Below are 23,506 nucleotides of genomic sequence, written 5' to 3'. Positions count from 1 at the left end.
TTCTAACCCCAAGGGAAGCAGCCTATGAGTTTTTAACTGTGGTGCAGGACGTAATTATCTCATTAAGGCGAGAGAGCCAGGCTTTTCCCAGGAGAGGTGACCCTGCTCAGGGGTTGATGGCGACCGGTTAAGGGGGGGGGGGGTTGGAGGTGGAGGGGGACCGTGTCCCCCCGCTAACCTGTGGGTCACCTCTCCCTCCAGCCCCATTTGGGAATGGGTTTCCCCAGCTCCTCTCTCCCCCATCCCTCCTCAAGCAGCGCAGCCACTTACACTTGTTGATAGAAGCACTTAAAGCAGAACTTTGGGGGGGGGGAAATGATGTGGATGGGGTAAGGGGGGGGGGGGAAGCGGGTCTCCCTCCCTGTGTCCCCCCCCTCCCCTTTCCTCGGCTTGGCTGCCGGCGGTGCTCGGCCCCTGGCAGGGGGCAGGTCGCCGTGCCGGGGCGGGGGGGGGGGGGGCGAGGGGCCGCCCCGCTCTGCTCGGAGCAGGGGCGTTTGTTTGAACAGCTCCAGAGCAAAGAGCAGGGGAAGAAAGTTTGGGCTGGGAGCGTGGTTTTTTCCCCAGACGTCAGCACAAGGCGGAACAGGGGCTGGGGAGGGAGCCGGGCTCCCAGGGCAGCCGCGATTTATTTTTTTCCCCCCATTTTTAAAAGAAAAAATTTTTTTTTTCTTCCTTTTTTTTTTTTTTTGGGGGGGGGGGGGTGGGGAGGGGAAGGGGGCCGGGAGCGGCCCGGCACCTCGGGGTGGGCTGCGGGCTGGGGGTGGGAGCCATGGACTCGGCGCCAGCCTTCGCCATGGACAAGCCGTTCGCCCCCAGCGCCGTGCGCGGCCCGGAGCCGCCCGAAAACGCTCAAAGCCGGAAAAACTTCAGCGTGAGCCATCTCCTCGACCTGGAGGAGGTAGCGGCCGGTATGAACGGGACCCCTCCGGCCGGTCCCCCGCCCGCCGGTGGCGGTAAGGCCGTGCCGGAGCCGTCGGGAGGCAGCAGCGGCAGCGAGGCAGCGCCCCAGGACGGTGAGTGCCGGCGCCCCGGGATGGGCCCCCCCACTCCCGGGTTGGGGCAGCTTTAGGGATGGGGTGTCCCCGCCGTCGGCCAGCGGATAAAAGGGCTCGGTTTCCCCCCGCGGCGGGGTTGGGGGCACCGGGTGGGAAAGAGGGGTGACCAGCGTCGGGGCGAGGTGTGGGGATGACGACACCGCGACGGCTGGGCCAGAGGGACCCCGCGCCGGGGGACGGGGACATCGCACTAGGAGACAGGGATCCCGAACCGCGGAGCGGGACCCTGCACCGGCCGCCTCCCCGCTAGCGCCGGAGATGCCGGGTACGGGCCGGTCCCGGGCGGCCGGTGCCTCCCGGGGCTGCGCGGCCTGCGGGGTCCCCCCTTTCTCCGGGGTTCCTCGCCTCGGTTTCCAGGCCTGGGGAGCGAAGGCTGCCCGGTTGGGCCACGGGAACCGGGACGCAGAGAGCCCGCTCCCGGTGGCCGCCGCAGAGCGGCTCCCATCTGGTAGCAAAGGCAGCAACGGGCCGACGGGGACGGAACTGTGATGGGAAAGGGGATGGGGATCGACCCGGGATCCGGCTTCGTGGCGCTCGGTCCTGGCAAGAGGCACGTTTTTAACGGGAGAACCCTCCTGCCCGCATCCCTGCGCGCCGCTCCGCCGGCCCCGGCGCGTCCCTCCCTGCTCCGGTGCCCGGGGCTGCTGCGAGGAGGATTTGCCTCGTCCCTGCGGCAAAGCAGGGAATGGAGAAGGCGAGGGGAGGCAGAGCGTGGGGTGGAGGTGCCCACCCCGAGGGCACCGTTGGGTGACATCCCCCAAACCTGCCTCCCGGCTGGGTTTTGGTACCCCAAAGCTTGTTTTCTGCAGCCCCTTGAAGCACAGCTCGGTCAGGCTGCACAGTCTACCCGGGAATCAGTGCTGCCCAGACCTGCGGTGAGGGGCTCCCAGTTGGAACCCCACGTGCACAGGGTGCTCCCTCTGTCCCTTCCCGTGACACACAGATCTAAAGCGTCTTTCTTGCACCCACTGTACAACCTCTGCACAACCACTTTCCTGCACCGAGAAAACTCCTGAGCCCCAACCTGCCTCTGCTTGGGATGCTGAGGGCTGAGCGAGGCTGGGTGTTGCGTTCGGGATGGTAGCTGGTATTTTGGGCATTATTTTCCATCCTCCCTTCTCTTCTCATGAGTTCTGTTTGTACTTCTCATACTGCCTTTGGGACTGCGGGGAGGTTTTCACCCGCCGATGGGACCATACGGGGGACAGTCTGTTGTGTGGGATCAGTGCAGCTTTTGGAAACGCAGCCCAGCCCGACACAACCAGCTCAGCTCACAAGGGTGTTTTGCAAAACGGCAGAGAAACTGCCACCCTGCAGAGCTCCTCCCGCACCCCAGAGAGGCTCAGTGGGTACCAGGGATGATAAATACCAGAGAGGAGAGGCAAGGGGGATGTCTGATCCCCCAAGCCCTTTTTTCATCCCAAAAGCTCATTCCACCTCGGGCAGAGGCCCTATGGGGTTTGTCTAGTTGATCCCAGCACTGCTGGACCATGGGGGATATTTCCCATTGGCACCTGTTTCGACGAGGTTGCAGGGATGAAGACACCATCAGCATGTGGGATGCTCCAACAACCTGTCCAGGAGTGGAAGCATTTCTCCTTCTGATCCCACCTGGAATGAGAAATACCCGAGGGCTGAGAGCAGCAGGCAAGAAGAGAACAAGGAAACAAGAAAACCCACGTGCATGCACACATTGACTTGTGAGACCCGTTACCCACTGCCACGGGCTTAATTGGGGTGCAGTTTCCTAAATTGAAATGGGAAGACTCCAAATACCAAGCAAATGCCCTGTCTGTGAGTATCAGCCTTTCGCTACACATCTGCGATGCTTTCGGCATCAGCGTGATGACAGCAGAGGAACTTTTACTGGAAATGTTATCTTTTATTGGCATCCTAAAGTAAAACAGCCTCTCAGCGTTTTCTCTCATCCTCCTCTACCATTGTGGGCTTTTCCTGCCAGATGCAAGTTCGGAGCCCCGCAGGTCGGTGGCAGGGGGTTTATTACCAATGCAAACGGACCCTGGTACCCGAGTGTGTCTCTGCAGGATGTGGCTCTGCTGTTATCAGGGTCATCGCACCGCTGGATTGGAGGAAGAGCAGCCCCGAAGCTGCCGGCACGCCCTGCATCAGGCAAGGCTCGCTGTGACCCAGGGGCACAGGGATGCTTTAGGCTGTGCCCAGCAGACTGCGACCTCCACAAACCCCCCTCTCTTTCCCCAGGCAGCTGCAGCAGGAGGAGGCTTCTGTTCCCAAGGCTGGCAGAGCCAGAGAAGCTTGGGGCAGGGGGTTATTCTTTGCATCCCTATCCCAGAGCCCTGCTTTCTATCTCCATCTCCCCATCTCTCTTCGCAAGGCTGGCACATCCCTTCCCACTGGCACTGAGGACCAGAGCCGTTCCCATCTCCTTCTCCATCCAAGGGAGCTGCTCAGTCCTTGCCTTGGCCCCATCCCCAGCCTGGCCCTGAGGGCACCCGGCACATCCCGATGTGAGGATACAAATACCCATGCAACACGTTGCTCTCGTGAGACCCAGAAATTAAGAGACAGAAATCACACCAGTGAGGCAAGAGCGTGGAAATGCCAACAGGGGGGCAAAGGCTCGTCCCCACGCTCATCTTCATCCTGCCCTGGAGCGGTGCAGCAGCCTCCCATTGAAAACCTTCGGCACAACTTCTGAGGTCTTGAAAGCTTGTTCACCTCCTTTCATTAGACTAACAAATAATGTGTAACGCGAAACATCTGTTAACAACAGCCCTTAATGTTCTCAAGATGATAAAGCAGGAGGGTAATTTTAGCCAGCAGGCCTTGACTGATGGCTTTTCAAACAATGAACTTACTTTTGGTGCCGCCTGGGGATGGGAGAGGGAGCCGGGCGCTGGCTCCGGCAACAGCTTCGGGGCTGTAAAGTCAGAAAGAGCCACTTTTGTCACAGCTGGGCTCAGAGGAAGGGCTGCAGACCTTCCAAAGGGATCCTCCGGCATGGGGCAGGCAGGCATTGCCCTTGCCCGTTCGGTGGGAGCAGGCAGTGGCATGGGGACATGTGGTGGCCCCTGGACATTACATTTGCAGAGCTCTTCAAATTGAAAGGGCTCTTGGGGCCCTTTCCTCACCCCCAGGGCAGCCGGGACCCTCCGACCTGTGCTGAGGCTGAGCAGAGCAGTGATGAAGTGATAGGAGAGCTGCACCCAGCGGGCAGAGGGGATTAAGATGGTGTTACAGCAAATTGGTTTTAATGACATAAATGAGGGCAGTTGGAAAGGGAGAAGGGAGGGGCAGGGACCTGGTAACAGAGTGGAAAAGAGGAAGGGACTTGCTTTTGGCGTCAAGCAGCGTCTGATTGCCCCAAACAGTCCTGAGCTGCTCCCAGGGCTCAGGAACCTTCCCCAAGGCAGCGGCATCCCAGTCAATGCCCCCATGGTGGCCCAGGGGCTGTGCTGGTCCCAGGGCTCACAGGACACAATTCATCTGCGGCTCTCTGCCTTCCCGAATGCCACTCATCCCTCTGAGACAAGGGGCACAGCTCAGGGATGCCTTGGCCCCTTCGGCTGCATGGGCAGGAGGCAGCCCTGTAGCACCACAACTGCTGAAACAGGGCCGGGACGTGCCCATAGGGATCTGCCTTCCCTGGGACATCCGTGCACGTACATGGTTTGGCTGCAATTAAACCCGATGTCATTAATCCGTGGCCAACCCCCTGTGCTTGCCTCAGGGTAATACAGACCCTTGGAACCAGCAAGGCTGAGGCCCCCCTGCCCTGTAACTCCAGACCCATCAGACCCCTCTCTCCCACAGCCCCAAAAGTGCTGGAACCCCCCCAAGTCCTTTTGCTGGGAGGCTTTCCATGGTTTGTGGATGATAGCTCAGGGGGGGGACAGGGATGTTGGGACCCCAAATCACCTCCTGTGGTAGGGAAGTCTCTTTGAGAAGTGTCTGATGGACACGGCTGCAGCTGTCCAAGGAGAGGCTCTCGCACTTTTGTCCCCCAAAGAAGGGGACAGGAGGGGTCCCTGCTGCTCAGGGGGCCACCGTGACCTGCTTGCCCTGGCTGAGGGATGAGGTTGGGATGCAGAGTGGGACACGACCCGCTGGTGCTCAGCAAGGCTGGGGTGCAGGTCTTACAGCACCCATGGCCCCTTGCCACATCCCCAAAACAGGCGTCCCTGTCCCTGTCATCCTCCCAGGCTGTCAGGGCCCTTGTTGGGGACAGTCCCTGTGTGGCAGAGCTGGGAGGTGGCATCTGAAGCAAGGGGGAAGCAAACCATGTCAGTCCTTGTAAGGCCAGCATGGATGGCACCGGGATGAGAGCCACCTTGCACAGCCATGACACTCAGTGACGAGACATCACCTTCACCATCCCCAGCACCTACCTGGGGACATCTCCTTGCCTGGAGGGCTTTGAGGGCTGCAGAGCCCAAGACAAGGGGTTTATTTCCATAGAAGGACGATGCTCACGGGGCTGCTGGAGCAGGATGGTCTCCAGGAGAGAGAACAGCACCGCTGGACTATGTGCCCAAGACCAGCACTTGCCCAGTGCCTGACACTGGCAGGTCCCCAGCGCAGCATCCATCAGCAGGGATTGAGTAAACGCCAATTAATCCGGGCGGGAGCGCTCCGCCCCGGCCCGCCTCCCACCCTCACATTTGTTTGCGCTTAGTGCGAGGCTGGCGACAGGCGAGGGATGGATGAGGAGCCTGACGTGTCCCGGCTCGCTCAGACGGTTTCCAGCCGCTCGCAGGGAGCCCAGTGTATCCCAGTCTGGAGAAAACGGGGATATGGGGACAGAACCGCCCCCCTCCACCTCTCTGGGCTGCTGCAGGGAGCAAGGGACAGCCCCAACCTGCAGCATGATCCCTGCAGCCAGGCTGTCTGCTTCCTTACTGGGGACACCCCCTCCTATGGCTCTTGCCCTGGGACACTGGTCCCATGTCCCATGGATGAGGGGAAACTGATTCCGCAGGTGTCACCCATCCAAAAAACATGACAGGGAGGACGTTTGGGAGTGATGCTTTTCCCATAGCGCAGGCAGGACAAGAGGATGGGTCAGGTCACAGCCCTGCCAAAAGCAAATGGAGCAGCACAAAAAGCCCTGCCAGGCACAGGCAGGGAAGCTCAGGTCTCCTGAGGCTTCTGCCATGGGGCACAGCCTGATACCACTGCTCTGTGCTTCCCTGTGCCTTCCAGCCCCAAAGGGTGACAGCAGCTCACCATCCCGCTCCTCTGCATGATGACACCCGCTCCCCATCCCATTTCTCCCGCAGCGACACCCGTGCAGCATCCCGCTCCTCCCCATGCACTAGGAGGATGTTCTGCCCCTGGGATGCAGCCGGGCTCTTACTGGTGGCATCTGGGCTCCAATTTTGGGGAGATTTGTCCCCATATGGGGTGAACACCCCCACCCGGGCTCCAGGCTCCCCCCACGGCAGCCTGGGGAGGGCTTTGGGTTGGAGCTGGAGCTTGTGCAGCCCCGGGAAGCAGCGCTGTTAGCGCAGAGCCCTCCCCAGGGGCGCAGGGAAACACATACCAGCACGTCCTGTGCAGCGTGCGCAGGGCTCTGCGGGGTCCCCACACGTGCTTGATCTGTGCTGGGAGCTGCTGCCAAGGGGTGAAGAGAATGAAAACCCCAAACCAGGGCCTGGGGAGATGGGACCCTGAGAGCCGGAGCAGCCTTGGCTGGGACAGAAGGGCAGGAAAACCACTTTTCCCCCCACTTCCCGTTGCTGGGATTTTCCTCCCCTCAGCACACCCAGTGAGCTGGGTTTTGGTAGGCGTTGCTGCGGGGAACGCTCATTCCCACCCCTGTTTCCAGCAGGGAAAGGTGCAGGAACATGGAGCAGAGTCTCAAGAGCCGCTGCTCAGCATGGTCTGAAGGGGACAGCGCAGGGGTCCCACCTGCAGTGGGGACACAGAGCATTGCCCCACTCCCTTGTAAGCCCCAGCAGCACCCACTGATGTGTTCTAAGCCCCAGCAGCGCCTCAAATACCCCATGGCACAGCCATTGCCCAGCCCAATAGGGTGCCAGGGCATGGGGACACCTTGCTGTCCCCCCTGGGCTGTTATGTCTAGCTCGACCAGGAACAGCTCAGTGCAAGACTATTTCCCCTCTCCTTTTGGGCTGTTATTTCAGGGAACGGGGCTGATTCACAGGAAAAATATGAAATTTCGACTCCGTGCAGCCAAGATGGGGCCAATTTCAACGAATCAGCATTTTAAGAGAGCCTGGGCGTGTGTCTGTAGCTGGGAGGCTGATGAAATGATTTGGGGCTTTGAGGCTGTCTCATTAGAAACCCTCCTCTCTCCCAGGGAGCGGGATCACCTCTTCTCCCAGGGCTGATTTCCTCCGGCCCCAGGGAATTATCCCCCTCGAGCTGTAAAATCACTGAGCAGGAGGGATGAGGTTTGAAGCAGGATGGGACCTGGGTGCTTTGGGGATGGCAGAGCCTCGGGATCCCCAGGCTGGCAGCTTGTCCCCTCCCTGCCACTGGAAGGAGGTACCCTCCCAGGATGGGATCCCTGAACCATGGAGCAGGCTCAGAGCATCCTTTAAGATGCTGGGCAGTGGGTTGTGGCTGGGACTAGGCAAGGATTTAGACCAGGATTAATGCAGTTCTGTTCTTTATTCCTGGCTGGAAAAGGCAATGGGAAGAGGGTGAAAGCCTGATGGGCAGAGGCAGTTATCCCCTGCCTGGTCCTGGTGCCTGCAGAGGACCAGTGATGCTCAGCCGGGTCAGGGAGGATGGGGAAAGCAAGCCCTCTTTGGGTTGGGCTGATCTGGGGTTTCGAGGTGTTTTTCTCATGCAGAACTGGGCTGGTTTTCACTGGATGCCCCCGGATTTCTGGGAATTAAAAGAAAAACCCCACCCTCACCCTTGAGGCATTCCCAGCGTTCGTGTTCGCCCAAGGGACACGTGCCTGTGGGGAATGTTTTCCAGCCTTCCCATAGCGTAATGAAATGGCTCCATCCATACTCAGCATCCCTCGCTGGATGTGTGCTTCCCTTGGGAAAACCATCCGCAGCACTGGGATCTGCTGGGAACATCTCTGGGGGCATGGGGGGATCTGGTTCCAGCCCCTTACCATGGGCATCCCGTGGTGGCAGCTCTGGCTGCACAGCCCCTAGCAAGGAGTTGTGGGGTAAAAGGGATACTGATGTTGGATGAGTCGGGGGGAAATCATCCCAGCTTGGTGGGGAGTGACACCTCTTTGGGGATATAAGGGGGACAGATGGAGTCCCCTTTGTCACCCCCATTCCCTGCAGCTCTGCTGGGACTGCCCCATCCAGGGTGCAAAGGGCAGTTGGGGGGGGGGGGGGTGTTAATTGAGCAGGAGGTGTAATGAGGCCATAGAGCTGCTCCTTCACCCCGGGGCTGGAGGGAGAACAGTGCAAAGCAGGGCTTGGTGGGGGGGAAGCTCAGGTCCCGGGGGGCAACTCAGGTCCCAAGGGGTTGTGGGTCAGGCAGGGAGCCTTCAGAGAGCAGCAGCGCCAGCCGCCGGCCCCCTCCCCTTCCCTCCTCATCCCCCTTTGGAGCGCATATAATAAAGCAGCTTTTCAGCTGCGGCTGCAGTGATAGATCAGGAAGAATTGTATGAGTCTATTAAAGTCTGTGTGTCTCTGAATGGAGACTGTGGCTAAGCCAGGCGCCAGGCTCGCGCATTGAACCAGATGTGGAGAGGCGCCATCCTTTCCAGCCACTGAATCCGAGAGGCTGCAGGCTTCACACGCAAGGAAACTGGAGTGCACATGGCAGGGGAGCCGGGGGAGCAGCGGGGAGCACATGGCAGCGCTGGCGGGAGCGGGGCAATGGGGAGGGGGCACAGCCCCGGCCCTCCTCACAGCGATGGGAACCGAGCTGCGGGGAGCAGCCCCGGTACAGGGCTGAGCTGAGGGGTTGGTGCAGCGGGACATTGGTGGGCTGCACGGCGAGGTGTTGGTGGGGAGGTCGGGATGCACCCCGAGCTGTACGGGGCTGTGCAGGGGGTGCACGGAGGTTGTATTGTACCCCGAGTCGTGCAGGGGTTCTGCGTTGTACCACAGCTCATGTAGCGTGTTGCTTGGATGGGGATTGCTTTGCGCCCCAAGTTGTAGAGGGCAATGCGATGTGTGTATGGGGGGGGTTATCTTGCACCCCAAGCTGTAGAGAGCATTGCAGAAGGACAGTGTGGCATTGTATGCGCAGTCATGCGGGGGAATTGTGTTATACCTCAGGTTGTGTTGCACCCTGAGCCATGCAGAGCATTGCAGGGTCTGGGGGCTGTTGCATTGCTGCTGGGGGGTGTTGGGGATAGCAGTAGCAGTGATGCTGCAGGGGTGATACAGGGGATCCAGCACATATCAAATACCCTGGTCCAGCAGCAGCAGAGTCAAGGAGGGCAGGACAATGGGCACCTATCTCCAAACCCACTGGTGCTGTGGTGCTGCTCCTGCCTCTCCTGATGTGGGTCCAGGAGACAGAAGGGAAAGGAAAGGACAAAAAAGGAAGGAGGACAGAAGGATGCCATGGATGGCAGCTCCGGGTGGTGGTTGCTGCATGAACTGGGACCCCATGTCCCCAGCAAAGGTGTGAGGCAGAGTCCATCCATGCAGTGCTCTTGAGGGGGCACGGGGGATGTGGGGACGGCCACTGGCGCGGTGCTGCTCGGGGCTATGCTGGGCTCGGGGCGGTGGCCACGCTCCTTCCTCACCGGTTTCACTTTCTCGGCCACATGGCTGTAATTTGGGGTTGTAAATACCTCAGGGGAGTTTCTAAATGAAAAAAAAAAATCACTGTTTTCGTTTAAATTAAAAGACACTGAAACATTTCTATTACTATTAGAGGTTTATAAAACCTAAAACAAATGTCGGAACTAAACTACCAGGCATCGTCCACTCTGCGAAGCCCTTTGGATGCTCAGCACAACCCGTTACCCATCGGGGTTAAGTTTTAATGGGATTTGCGTGGAAGTGCCCTGACCCACAGCCTAGGACCCCAGCCACTGGTGCCAGCATGTCCCCAGCTTTGCTCCTGTCTGGGTTTGGGGCCTTGGTTAGTTGGGTGCTGGGGTCAGTGTGGCAACATGGTGCTTGGGCTCCCTGGGAACCTGGAGGGGATGAAGGCTTGAGGTGATGAGGATGAAGGTCTCAGCTCTATTGGGCTTTGCAGAATGGGACCCAAGCAGCTGCGCCCACCCTGGCATCACCAAGGTGTCCCCTGGTGTCCTCGCCATGGCTGGCATCTGTCCCCAGCAACCTGCCTGACACTCTATCCCTAATGTCCCCTGCCATCCCCACCATCCCTGCCACTCATGCTCTGCTTTAACCTGGAAACAGTTAACCAGGCTGGGTTTAACAGAAAAGGGGGGGGGGAAGGTACGAGCCAATTATTAAAATGAATGTTTTACAATAAATTTGGCGAGAGGCCACCGACCTCAAATGAGAACCAGACCGGAGGACAGCGATGCTGCGCGCTGGCGAGGCTTTCTGGGACGTCTGTGCATGCAGGCGCCCACGAGGGTCCTCCTTGGAGCCGTGGTGGGATGGGGTCCTGGATGGGGGCTTGTGTCCATCCCATGTCCTGCCCAAACGTGGCAGTGTCCCTGGTCCAGGGATGTTCTCATAGGAGGTGCTGGTACTCGCTGATAAAATGGGTGCATCTTGGCCTGGGTGTGGAAATCACCCAACTGGCCTCAAAAAAAGAGAGGGGAGTTGGGTTGGTAGCAGGAGGGGATGCCATGGGGATTCCCACTGCTCCCCTTGATCCCTTCCCATCCCGCTTGGCAATGACCCTGATGTGGTGGGGCCTGTGCTTTAACCTGGTGGGCTGGTGTTTGGTTTCAGTGCCTGATGCCAATGGGGCTGGTTTACTGTGGGCTTTTACTTTTTCAGTTTCAAGAAACCACCTTTTTTCTGTTGGTCTGGGGGACAGGAAGGCTGGGATCACGGTGCCAGGGGTCCCTGGCTGGAAGCCTCAGATTCCTGCTCTGCAGCTCTGCCTGATGAGTTTCATAGGTTAAACACCATGCAAAAGTCTCAGCACGTTCCCAACATGGCGATGGTCTGAGACACAAACCATCCCATCCCCTTCCCATCCTATGGTGAAACCCACATTGCATTAAAGCTGAGGTTTTGGTGGAGCTTTGCAATCACAGGCGGGTGCTGCTCTCAGGGCCGGCTCTTGCACAAGTCTCATTAGTGTTAATTAATTACACATACCCTGTGTAAGCTGTCATGTCAGGCAGCCGTGTGCGAGCGATGTTGGCACCTCCGTGGCTGCATCATGGATGCATCAAGCAGTGCCTACAAGGTTTGCAGGATGGGGAGGGAAGCATTTGCCATGCTCAGCCCTGATACAGGACAGTGGGGTCTGCGTCCTGGCATCATCCAGCCAGGCACCATCCATTCCAGCACCCTACTTGCTGTGTGGAGCCAACACTGTCCCCTCTGCCTGTACCCGCTCTCTGTGGTACCCAGAGCTGACCCCAAATCCAGCATTTGAGCAGTGGATCCCGGGCTGGCCGTTTCCCTGTGCTGCGGAAGCCCCTTCACACATCTGTTAACCATCACCAGCGCTGCCACTCTCCACACTCAGCTATTTTAATGCACGGCATAACCGGTGCTGGCAGAGCTGGGAGGCTGTATCCTCACTGGGTACAACGGGAGCTTCATCCCCGGGGGCACCCGGGGTGCTGCAGCCGTGCGAGGCGCAGGACAGCCCAAGCGCTGGTCTCGTTCCACCCCTGCCAGGTCTCCTGGCTGGAAGATGAAAGCAAACCCCCTGTGAATGCCTCCTTGCTGTGGAGGCTCCCGGCCGCCGGCGGCTGGGGCAGAGCCAGTGCCTTTTGTTGGTCCCCAGGCCTCCACCGCGGGGCTGGCGGATTCCAGGGAGAGCAGAACCGACATTCCTGTTTCCCCGCTGGTCCGTTCAAACCCACTGTGGTGCCTCTGCCCCAGGCTTGGCTGCGCTGTGAGGGCTTCAGCTCGCCTGGCTAAGCAGCTCCCGACATCCCAGCCCCACCGCCACGAGCATCGCTTTGGTCTGACACGGCCTCTCTGAGCATCCCTGGGCTAAGCCGGGAGCTGCGGCCCAACACGCACCACATCCTTATGTCTATTCTCCATATCCATGTCTATCCTCCGTATTCCATATGTTTATCCTCCATATTCCATATGTCTATTCTCCGCATCTATATGTCTATCCTCCATATCCACATCTCTGTCCTCCATATCCATGCTTATCCTGTCCCTCTTTGGCATTTGCAGGGGACATCCCAGGCTGGCACCATTGCGGATGAGTTTTTGGAGGCTCTGTGTGACCCCAGCCCCATTTAGGCAAAAGGGGGACTCCAGAGGGAAGTGAATGCCCTTGAGCTGCCTGTTCAAGGGAAGATGCCAGACTTTGGCCAGACCCCAACCCCACAAAGCCAACCGGGGTGCTCAGCCGTGCCACCATCCCCAGCAGACTCATGCAGACAACAGACCATTCCTGGAAGGCTTTTCTCCTCGCCCTGCCATCCCTCTGGGGGGAAATCAGGGTATCCAGTGGCGACCAGCATCCCAGTGTGTGCCCCACTCGGCTCCTCTGCGTCTCCATCCCCGCAGAGACCTGACACAATGGAGGCGGCGGCGGTGGTGCTGGAGCCGGGACAGCCCATTGTGTCAGGCTGCGGTCGCAGCCTCCTTGGAGTGCATGGGATGCTCTTGGCAGCTCCTGAAAGCCCCTTTCTCCAGGCTGGGGTCACCCGATGCACGGGCACGGCCTGGGAGGGAATTTTTCACTCACACATCACCGAGCCCAAGGGATGCGCTCAGCACCCCGGGTCCTGGGCTGGATGCCCTGGGCCGGTGCCACCCGTCAGCGGGTGCAGCCAGGCAGTCTGAGCCTTGCGGCCCTGCACAATGGTTCCAGCCCCGGCTCCTGGGGTGCACAGGAGCCGAGAAGCTGGGAAAGCACAGCAAGAGGCTCCGCTGAGCCCCGCACTGGGTGCCAGCACCGCTGCGCAGCGTTAAAGGCTGTTTGTGGAGCAGTTGTTTCAGGCGATGCTGATGATGCCAGGCGCAGGTCTGGATCCCCCCACTGGGTCAGGGCTGGGGACAGGATGCTGGGGTGCATCCCGGAGCTGGTGAGCCCAGCAGCAGGATCTGCCCGTGTCCCATTCTCCAAAGGTCTATCCACAGGCAGGCAGTTCCCACCCAGATAAAAGGTGGGTGATGGCACCATCTCCCCCAGTCCCCTGGGAGGGCAGAGGGGAAATTCTGGAGCATCCTGGCCAAAGATGTTCCCCAGCCCCTTCCCGAGGCCTGACAGCATCCCATCAACCCTGCCTCCTCCTTCAGGGAATGTGGCTGCAATTAATTCATTGAACGCTTCCGCTGACGCAGGGGCTGGACGTGCCAAAACACTGTTCCCAGGGCCTGGCCTCAGCACTGTGCTGGGCTGAGCACGAGCCTCCAGACAGGGCAGGAGCCTCTGGCCTGGTAGGAAGGGCTATGAAGTGTTTGGGGAGTGATGTCAAAGCCTTGGGGCTTTACCTGTGGCTGCAGCCCCTTTGGTTTCACCAGCTTTCAACCTACAGAGCATCCTCTCTAAATCACAGCACACGACTCAGCCAGCCCGGTCCTTGCCTGGCTTCTCCAGCATCTTGTTCCCTTCTCTTCATTCCCTTCTTCCTTCATCCCCTCTCTTCTTCCTCTCCTCACCGTGACATCCTGACCTTGTTCCTTTTGCGCGCTTGGGTTTTGCAGCTTATAAATCACTGCTGCCCTTGCTGGAGAGCCGGCTCTGAATCCACTCGCAGCTCTCACCAGTGAATTTGGTGGCTGCTGCTGGGCTGGGACCACTCTGAGAGAAGCAGCATCTCATGACATAGGGCCCCTCCTCCCCAGTTTCCTTCTGGTGCCAAAACCCAGTGAAACATCATGTTCCCACACATTTGCTGCACTAAAGATAGGGATGAGGTGAAAAAAATGCTTCAGTGCCACCATTGGGTTGCATACACAGCTCAGATACATCCCTGCTGGGATGCAGGGATGCTGCTGGCTCAGCCAGCTCTCCAGAACCTTTCAGGCTTTCAGTTGGATGTGCCGTGATGGGTGCTCAGACATCACACACTATCCCTGGCACCGCTGACGGGCAGCAATTGCAGCTTCTGGAGATGCAAAGGGAAAAGCCTCCAGGGTTCAGGGACGCGGGGTGTGCACGGAGCACCCCGAGGCTCACAGCACCCTCAGGCAGTATCCTTATGGAAATGGGGTGTCCGCATGGGTTGGGGGCAGCGAGCTGCGGCGCTGGGTGGCTTCTGGCTGGTGCGGCTGCAGCTCTATAACCATAAACCAGGCTGCTGCTGCCTGTCAGTGAGCGCAGGATAAAGCCCTCCCGGGACAGCTTTGGCCTCTTTCTTGGTGCAGGCTTTCTCTGCTCCGTTTTAACAGAGCCGCTTTTCCCCCAGCAGAACTGGCAGCCTGTAAAACCGTGTCAGCGTTTCGGTTTTCTCACAATTAATGAGGTGAAACATCCTCGGAAACACCGCGCTCTGATGTTTCCCCGGTAGCTCAGCCTTGCCCCTCTCGTACATTTTTCATGCACGCCACTCGAGCTGAGAAAGTTTCCTTTGGACTCAGCACATTTGGACACCCCCCCCCCCCCCTCCGGCATTCCCGGGGTCTTTGCAAGGCCGGGGTTGGGCTGGAACAGGAGCTGGAAGCAGCAGTGGGTTGGGAAGGGGAGGTCAGACCCTGCTCCCATAGTGGGACAGCCCATAGAGGGGGTGGAACCCCCATTCCTCAGGGATCCCCTGTCTCCTGTGCCCACAGGTTGTTCCCAGATGGGTTTGGACCCTACAGCATCATGCTGAGCAAAGCCAGCACCGACACCCCGTGTGCAAGGTCTGGTGGCCCCACATGGCTTCTCCCCTGGGTAGTGGGGTGAAATCACCCAGAAAACAGAGCTACACCAATACAGCTTTGGCCCTGAGCTGTGTTGGTCCCATGCACCCAGGCTGGGTGCAGGGAAAGCACTGCAGTTGGGTGTCCCAGCGCACACGGGGCGCTGCTTCCCAGCTGCTTCTCACCCCTCTCTGGGCTTCCCAAGATGATCTGAGGGGATTAAGGACCTGTAGTACTGCAGGCAGTTCCCCCCATCACTTCTGCATCAAACCCCGTGCTGCCTGCACCCATGAGCCCCCAGCTCCCCTTTGGCCAGCAGAGCATCCCTCCCCATTGCAGAGCCCCAGTGAGGGCAGGCAGAACCCCCCAGGGCTCCCAGGCTGTCCCCAACCACATCCCAAGGCAGCGCAGTGCTGCTGGGAAGGGGTTTCAGCTGCACTCGGCTTCCCATGCACCCCCGTATCACCCCTCCGGGTTGGGTGTCTCTGCTGAGGGTTATGGGATAAAAGGAGCCTGAGGGGGGCAGACACCACAGAGGGGCAATTCCCAGCCCTGAGCTCTTTGCCCCGGCTCCGCTCGCCACAATCCAAAGGGAAACGCTTCCTCCCTGTTGCATGATTTAGGGGAACAAGTTAAACAATTGCACATGAAGCTCTGGCGGACGTCATCGCCGGAGCTCTCCTCGCTTCCCCCCGAGTATGTGAAGGGATGAAGGGAGCCCACATGTTTACCGAGAGAGACCATGGGAGAAATGAAAGACATTGTTTTTCCAAAGGATTTCTTGGCTGTAAAAGGCCTCCACCACCCTGCGGCTTCCCTGATGAAGGCCCAGCGTTAATTTGTTAAATCCACATCAAGTGCCCGGAGAACCCGTTGTTTGTTTTTGCTAATTCAGCCGCCCGAGATCAAATTGGGGTTTTATTTGTTAAGGATAAACCTTAATTAATAAAAGCTATTTATTTGGTTAGAGCCGGCCGCAGCCTGAGGGTCAGATACGCCACGATCATTATTTCAAGTAAAACAAACCCAAAACGTCTCTCAACAGTTTGAAAAACGTAGGAACTTAGAGGGCTGAATTTATTTGTCTTAGGAAGAATTTACAGCTAATTCCCTCCAGGCTATTTCAACCCTTAAATTATACCCAAGAAGCAAAAAAAAACGGGGGGGAGTGGGGGAAAAAAATGCCATTCCAAGAGGAGAAGGGAAGTAAATGGCACAGATTTGATCATTTGGCTGGGGGGAGGTGTGTGTGTGTGTGTGAAAAATTTAAAGCTTAAAAAGGTCTTTGGCAAACTGCTCACAAGTAAATGGAACGTGTGAAATAATTTAATGGCAGAAAGCGGGTTGGGGCTCCGGGGTCTGCGGCGCAATGGAAAATGAAACACGTTGGAGGAGATGGAGGCTGGGTTTTTGGGCAGGAGGAGGTTGAACTGGCTGGCATGGTCCCTGAAAAAGGGGGCTATTTGTACCCCAAAGCTAAGTGGTGGTGCTGGGGACAACACAACCCCTCCCAGGATGTGGTGGTGCGTTTGCAGCATCATTCAGGGGAGAGATACGCTTGTAATGGGACACGGGGACCGTCCTGATGCTGAGTGAACACAATGCCCTGGGATGAGCGTTTTGCAAAGGAACCCCACAAAGTACATGTCCAGAGGGGAGCGATAGGCTGGTGACGGAGCCCACCACCAGAAGCCATCCCAAGGGATGAGCTGCGCTGCCAGAGCGTCCCTGGGAATGCTGCGGCTGGGGTTTAAGGGGTGGTTGGGTCTGGTTCACAGCTGCACGGAGGCCGTTTATCGCTCGCTAATGGAGGTCGTAAGTCAAAGCCGAAGCCTCGGTGGAAACGTAGTGAAAATTAGCTCTTTACAGCACTCGGCGGCTGCTGCGCGGGGCCCCCCTTGGCAAGCCCAGCGCCCCGGCCCCGGCAGCTGGAACCGGGTGAGTCACCTATGGGAAACCAATGGAAGCACACAGGGAAGAGGCAGGAGTGGGACTGGTCAGTGCTCGGCTGAACCAGCACAACGCTGACTCAGCATTGCCTTCACTAATGGGGCAGGAGCCAGCTCCCCCAGCAGGGCAGCTCACCGTCATGGCCCAAGCTTGCCCGAGCCTTCTCCCACATGGAGAAGGTTTTGGGGTGACTCCCAGCACCCCATGGCATCCATAGGACTGACACAGCCCTCAGGCAGGCAGCGCTGAGGTTGGGTATTGCAGAGGGAAATTTGGAGGTTACCCAGGCTGCACTGAGCACCCCAAAACTCATCCACAAAGGACTCGTGTCTTTTCTAATGCACTGAGGCAAATGAAGGCATTTTTAGTGAAGCCCACGGGGCTTGTCTGCTCTGCACAAAGCCCTTCCTCCCCCGTGTCATCATCGGTTATTCGGTAACGTTATCCCCCTGTTTGCCCCCATCTCCTGCATTTTTTTTCCCCTTTTAGCGGAAATTGTAATCAGTGGAAGATAAATACAGCGAAGGCAAAGGTGGCTGCGGGGTGGCTCAGGAGTCTCCTCTGACCCTGGGGTTGGACAATCAAACTGATGCCTCCAGCCATGCCCCAAACGAACCCCCAAATTACAACTGATGAAGGCAAGGGCTTGGCTTTCTCTCTAACCTCCCCCAAGTGCTGTTTTGGGGTAAAAGACAGACATTGGGAAGCTGTTTTTAACTGTGTGCAATTACAAACTCTCATACCTGGAAGCCCATCGGGGTGGGAACCAGTTTCTGATTCCTCCATCGAGGTGTCAGTACGTCCGGTTAAATCCAGTTCCCATGGATGGGTGGCAGTGGGTCTGAGGGGATCCAACCCATCCTCTTCCCTGTTCCTTCTCTGATTCCACAGCTTAGCGATGCTCATTTTTGGAAGGCTGATTTGGGGTTATTAAAGCATCTCCGATAGAAGGGATCCAGCCCGACTTTGTACTCTATAAACCTGTCAGACACACGCCGCCAGCAATTAGGGCAGCATTTATCTGGTCCCACAAGCCTGCGATGCCTGAGCTAATGGGGAAAAGATGTTGATCCATTACCAGGGCTCATCCCTGAGAAGAGCAGAGGACCCAGGCAGGCACCTCAGACATGGAGCTGCTTCCCTGCAGTATGGAAATGAGGTGGAAAATAGGGGAGAAAATGAACATTGCAGAGAATTGAGCTGGAAAGAGAAGGTTTCTGAGGGGGAGACTGGGGAGCTCTGAGCTGAAACCAAGTTCATTGTGCTTTAGGGGAGGTGTGAGCTGGTGGGGAAGGGATTTGGGCCACCAGCATCCTCCTAGAAGCTCCCTAGGGCATCTCGCAGGGTTTTGTGGAACAGAAGAAGGTCCCTTCATTAAAACCAATAATAGGGGTGAACAAAGCACCCCAACCCAGGCACAGCTCAGGGTTTGCAACTCTCCAGCTACCCCAGAACTGCCAGCACCCACACACAACCTGGTCCAACTTTGGTCTTAAATCTCCATCCCAGCAGCCTACCAGCTCCATATGGGAATTGCGCAACACTGCCCAGCTCCTGTGGCCATTTAGCTCTTTACTTCATAGGTTTGGAGAGATGGAAACCAGCCAGAAATGGGGCCAGATCCTATGGAGCTTGTCTGAGAATTAAGAAACCTTTCCTCTTCCTCCTTGCTGGCAGCCAAATTCGAGTAGGTGGGAGCAGCCATCACTTATGGAAGAGTCCTACAGCCAGATTTTAAATTGGGGTTGAAACCAAAGGGACTTATAAATGTTATTTATACATTTATTAGGGTTCTGTTGAAATCCCTGCCAGTTCAATGGGGGGGCAATGCCGTTGGCAACGGCACTTTTTGAACCGAGCCCCTGCCTATAATTGCCCCAGAACTCCTACAGGGTGGCCATAAACACACCAGGAAACATCTCTCACCCCGTTACATCCTGTAGCTCCTTCCCAGCTTGACGCTTCCCATTTTGGTCCTAAGCTCCTGGAAAACTCCGGGACAACCATGACTGAGCTTCGTGTATTTTAATCCAGCGGCTCGTTAGCTTGCTGAAGGAAAACAGGACCAAAAAAGGAGTTTAACTAAAAGGGGCAACTGGAAAGCAGAGACTGGCAGAACATTTGAAGCTGCAGGAACAAGGGCTGGAGGGAATCTAGAGAATTTCATTTGTGAGCAGCAGCAAAGGGCATCCTGCGGTTTCCTGGCAGGGAAAGGGTCTCAAACCCACAGGTATTTTGGGCACAGCACCATCCATCATGTCTTTGCCCAGCCCAAGAAGGACATGTCCCAGATACAAGAGCACGGGCCGTTTCCAGCCCAAGGGATGGTCAACCAAAGCCCAGGTACTCCTAGAACATAACAAAAGACCCACAGAAATGCTGATGGCTGCACCAAAGCCCTGGGAGGTGGACAGAGCTCCTTTTCCTCCCCTTCCGGACAGATGGGGAATAGGGCTGCTGGTGGTACCCAGCTCCCACCTCCGCATCCCTGCATCTCCTTCCAGCCCAATGCTTCACCCCTTAACAGGTCAGGGATGGAGGCACCCAGTGCTCCCAGGCCCTGGCACTGGTTCTCACTATAGCAAAGTGCCAGAGAAGCCATCTGCTCTTTCCAGGAGGCCACTGCCAGCAATGGAAATAAATTTAACTCTTCCTCCTCTGTTGCATCCCCTGGTGAGGCCTCCATTGGGCACCAGGATGTTGGTGATGGCATCAGACAGCAGCACCGCTTTCAGAGGACAACCTGCTAGCAGATGTTACAGTTCCTCTGATCCTCACGGCTCATCTCAGGATAGGACAGTCCTTGCAAGTGGTATATTCAGGCATGAAGGGACCTTAGGAACTCGATGGAGAACTTGTTGGTGAAGGTTTCATGTCTTGAATTATTCAGAATTAAGGTCCAAGTGGGTTTTCCGGCCTTAAAGGTCTTGGAATTCAGTTTCCTCCTGCTCACCATCTTGGTGATATCCTACAATCATAGAACCATAGATTAGTTCGGGTTGGAAAGGACCTTAAGATCATCCAGTTCCAGCCCCCCTGCCATGGGCAGGGACCCCTCACACTAAACCATGGCACCCAAGGCTCTGTCCAACCTGGCCTTGAACACTGCCAGGGATGGAGCATTCACAACCTCCCTGGGCAACCCATTCCAGTGCCTCACCACCCTAACAGGAAAGAATTTCTTCCTTATATCCAGTTTAAACTTCCCCTGTTTAAGTTTTAACCCGTTACCCCTTGTCCTGTCACTACAGTCCCTAATGAAGAGTCCCTCCCCAGCATCCCTATAGGCCCCCTTCAGATACTGGAAGGCTGCTATGAGGTCTCCACGCAGCCTTCTCTTCTCCAGGCTGAACAGCCCCAACTTTCTCAGCCTGTCTTCATATGGGAGGTGCTCCAGTCCCTGATCATCCTCGTGGCCTCCTCTGGACTTGTTCCAACAGTTCCATGTCCTTTTTGTGTTGAGGACACCAGAACTGCACACAATAAAGCAGGAGAGTTAACAAAATCTGCTGGAAGGGACATTACTTCCTTAAGAATAATATGAAAATGTTGGTCATCTACTTAATAAGTACCAAGATGGCTTATTAGCAAGTATTTATTTCTTGAGCATATTCAGGGAGCAGTAATTCCTGCCATCACGGCCTCTGCAATGATACAGAGCAGAAAACCCCAATATAACCCTGCTATGAATCAGAATGTCATAAAATTATTAACATTGCAAATAATTCCCAAATACTTTCCCAGCAGTAGGTACATATTGGATCCAGATGCTTTATTAGCAGAAAGAATAATTAAGTAGTACCTCCACGAGGAAGAGCAGCAGCGAGACGCGTTCCCTGCGCAGCCTTTGCAGGCAGCCGATTTGCTGTCTCACAAAGAGACTTCATAAACTTGCCTAAACCTGATGATATTAGTGACAAAGAGGAGATTAATCGCAGCCTGGCTGAAAGCCCAAGATCAATACTGAGAAACCAAACTACATCCTCAGCTTCGTGTTTCCATGAGCCAGCAAAGCCAGAAATAAACACTGCGGAGGCTGAGCTCTGCGAGGCGCAGTGGTGTTCCTGCCTAGCTCTGAAGACCAGGGCTGGGTGAACAGATGCTTGGCTGCAGTCCTGTGTCACCCTGGGGACAAGGCACAGCCAGGGCTGTGCTGGAGGTGGGAGCCAAGACCCACATCTCAGAGATGTTCCGGTGATGAATTTCAATCCCTGTCCATGAAAGCTTGCCCTAAACCCTTACAAGATCCAAGCTTAAGACACCCTGTGGATGTTCTCATTATGGGAGGGGTTGTGAGATGCAGTCCCAGAGGTTTGGCTCAAGTGGTACCCCAGAATCCATTGAAACTGGAAGTCAAAATCAGGTCCAGGTGATCTTAGCCAGGTATAAAACCACCCCAGGTCTTCGCAAGTGTTGGGTTTAACCCCAAGCTCTAGCAGGTTCTGCAACAGGATTTGACTCTCATGGAGACCACAGGGTTGGTAGGCTGCTCCCTGCAGGGAGCACAGCTGGCACAGAGCAGGGCAGCTCAGACCCCCAAGTCTCCACGTGGAATCTCGCATGGGTCTGGCTCTCATGTGGCCTCTCTTGTGCTTTCCCCACAGGAGAAAGCCTGAGCCCGAGCCGCGGGGCAGCCAAGAGGAAGAAGAAGCAGAGGAGGAACCGCACCACCTTCAACAGCAGCCAGCTGCAGGCTCTGGAGAGGGTCTTCGAGAGGACGCACTACCCCGATGCCTTCGTGCGGGAGGAGCTGGCGAGAAGGGTCAACCTCAGTGAGGCGAGAGTCCAGGTGAGCACAGATCTCATTTCCTTCCGCACATGACCATGAGCGGTAGGACCAATGCCTGGGACATCCCTGCTTTGACCGGGTCTCCTCTGACCACCTTCCCCCTCCGCGCAGGTCTGGTTTCAGAACCGAAGGGCCAAGTTCCGCCGTAACGAGAGGGCGATGCTGGCCAACAGATCAGCGTCGCTCCTCAAATCCTACAGCCAAGAAGCAGCCATCGAGCAGCCCATGGCGCCACGGCCCACTGCACTGACCCCAGAGTATCTGTCCTGGACCAGCTCCTCTCCATACAGGTAGGTGCAGGCACTGAAGGGTCTGGGGAGGAGATGGCTATGGGATAGGCTGCCTAGGGACCACCCCACCACCATGGGAGCACAGCTCTGTGCTGCCACTGAGGGTGTAGGAGTTTTACGGGGCTAAAAGGAGCTCATCTGGTTTTGCTTTGGAAACCCATTTCAGCCTCATCCAAGCATCCCCTGCCCAGTGTAAGCAGGCTTCCCTGCCTCCATGCATTTTGAGGCTGGAATAGGGGCCCTAGTCCTCTCAAGGAATTCAACTTGGCCTCATGGTGACCCTTCCCATATCCCTGCACGGGTGGTGGTAAGGGTCCCTTCTGGTTCCCAGCTCTCCGCATCCAGCCATCCCATCCGAAAGCTCAAGGCAGGGCCTCCTGGTGCATAGTTTGAGGGGTTCCCACATGCATCCAGCCACATAAAAATGCTGCAGCCTTGACTGCTCTTGTGGGAGATGTCTAAGAGGGAACAGCCACTCTGGCCTGGGAAGCCAGCAGCACCGGCGGGGCATGCGGACTCCTCGCGGCCATGCCTCATTCCTCCCCTGCTCCCTCTCCGCAGCACTGTGCCCTCCTACAGCTCCAGCGGGACCGCGACACCCACCCAAGGGGTGAACATGGCCAACAGCATCGCCAGCCTGCGCCTCAAAGCCAAAGAGTTCAGCCTCCATCAGAACCAGGTGCCGACCGTGAACTGACCAGGGCAAAGCCCACCCCGTGGCCTCATCCAGGATACAGCGTGGAGCTCCTGTGCCGGTCCAGGACGAACCCAACCCACACGCCACTTGTCCAACGTCTCAGCACCTCTTCTCTCCTCTTCTCTTCCCTTTTGAAGGTAGAGTCAGTCCCAGGCCGAAGTGGCACATAATTATAGCCACATATGGAGCAAACTTGGTTAGAAACTTGCTTTCCGCACACCCTTATAATAAAGGCTATATATACACACACACATACCCCCCACGCGCTCTTCGAGGACAAACAGACTTGCCAAGGGAACAAGAATTTGCTTCCAAACATGGAAGGATCTTGGACTATTGGATTTGACCAATTTGGGTATCTTGCCCAGAGAGCCAAAGAGTTATTGGGTCTTGTCCTCCCGCAGGGACAGTGTGCAGTGGTGGGAGGATCATGAACCCCCCTTTCCGCCAGGCTGCGACTCGTGATGCTCAACCACACATGCCGAAGCTGACCCGCGCATTTGCCTCTTTGTGCTTGGGAAAGACTTTGGGGAAGCCAACAGCTCGTCCCTGCTGCAGCCAGCCCTTTGCATCGTGCTGCCTATATCGATGGCGTCAGGCTTTGCCCCTTCAAAGAGGGGTGTGAAGGACTCACTGGGTGCTGCGGGGAGCACTGCGGTCCCCATGCAGGCGGTGCTGCCCTCGGTGGGCTTGCCAGCAGTGCTGCAGAGCCCCAGGTCATTGAACCATCCCAGGGAAAAGAGAAAATTGGAAAAAGCTGTTGGGTTTCAGCTGAGTAGGCGGCTCCCGGCGCTCCGTGCCAACGGCAAAGAAGGCTTCGCCTTCCGGAGGCACAGCCTCGCACATGTGTGCGGGGGTCTGGGGCTGGC

General features: G+C 57.0%; 1 protein-coding gene and 1 long non-coding RNA gene across 3 annotated transcripts; one reads left to right on the top strand and one right to left on the bottom strand.

Moving 5' to 3' along the window:
- The first annotated feature begins 704 nt into the window (after nucleotides 1-704).
- PRRX2 (paired related homeobox 2) lies at nucleotides 705-23,213 on the top strand. The gene is made up of 4 exons (XM_061476626.1): nucleotides 705-1,013; nucleotides 21,466-21,650; nucleotides 21,762-21,940; nucleotides 22,502-23,213. The coding sequence occupies exons 1-4, from the start codon at nucleotides 770-772 to the stop codon at nucleotides 22,635-22,637; spliced, it is 744 nt and encodes a 247-aa protein (XP_061332610.1). The 5' UTR covers nucleotides 705-769; the 3' UTR covers nucleotides 22,638-23,213.
- On the bottom strand, nucleotides 3,368-5,610 carry LOC133281276 (uncharacterized). Of its 2 annotated transcripts, none has more exons than XR_009747449.1 (3): nucleotides 5,423-5,610; nucleotides 3,893-3,954; nucleotides 3,368-3,766 (listed from the first exon to the last, which is right to left on the bottom strand). It is a non-coding gene; the product is annotated as an uncharacterized LOC133281276 (long non-coding RNA). The 2 variants fall into 2 exon arrangements; XR_009747450.1 differs by lacking the exon at nucleotides 5,423-5,610 and adding an exon at nucleotides 4,166-4,267.
- Nucleotides 23,214-23,506: the final 293 nt, after the last annotated feature.

The sequence above is a fragment of the Pezoporus flaviventris genome, unplaced genomic scaffold (assembly GCF_033815535.1).
Source record: "Pezoporus flaviventris isolate CSIRO_AGI_PZ_B2104156 unplaced genomic scaffold, CSIRO_AGI_Pfla_v1 ptg000097l, whole genome shotgun sequence".
NCBI classification, from domain to species: domain Eukaryota; kingdom Metazoa; phylum Chordata; class Aves; order Psittaciformes; family Psittacidae; genus Pezoporus; species Pezoporus flaviventris.
Note: the sequence above shows the minus strand (reverse complement) of the source record. Positions and strands in the feature narration are given on the sequence as shown.

Coding starts and splice junctions, on each gene's coding strand:
- PRRX2 (XM_061476626.1), top strand. CDS start 770: ATGGACTCGGCGCCAGCCTTCGCCATGGACAAGCCGTTCGCCCCCAGC. Junction 1,014..21,465: donor CGAGGCAGCGCCCCAGGACG/GTGAGTGCCGGC, acceptor CTTTCCCCACAG/GAGAAAGCCTGAGCCCGAGC. Junction 21,651..21,761: donor TCAGTGAGGCGAGAGTCCAG/GTGAGCACAGAT, acceptor CCCTCCGCGCAG/GTCTGGTTTCAGAACCGAAG.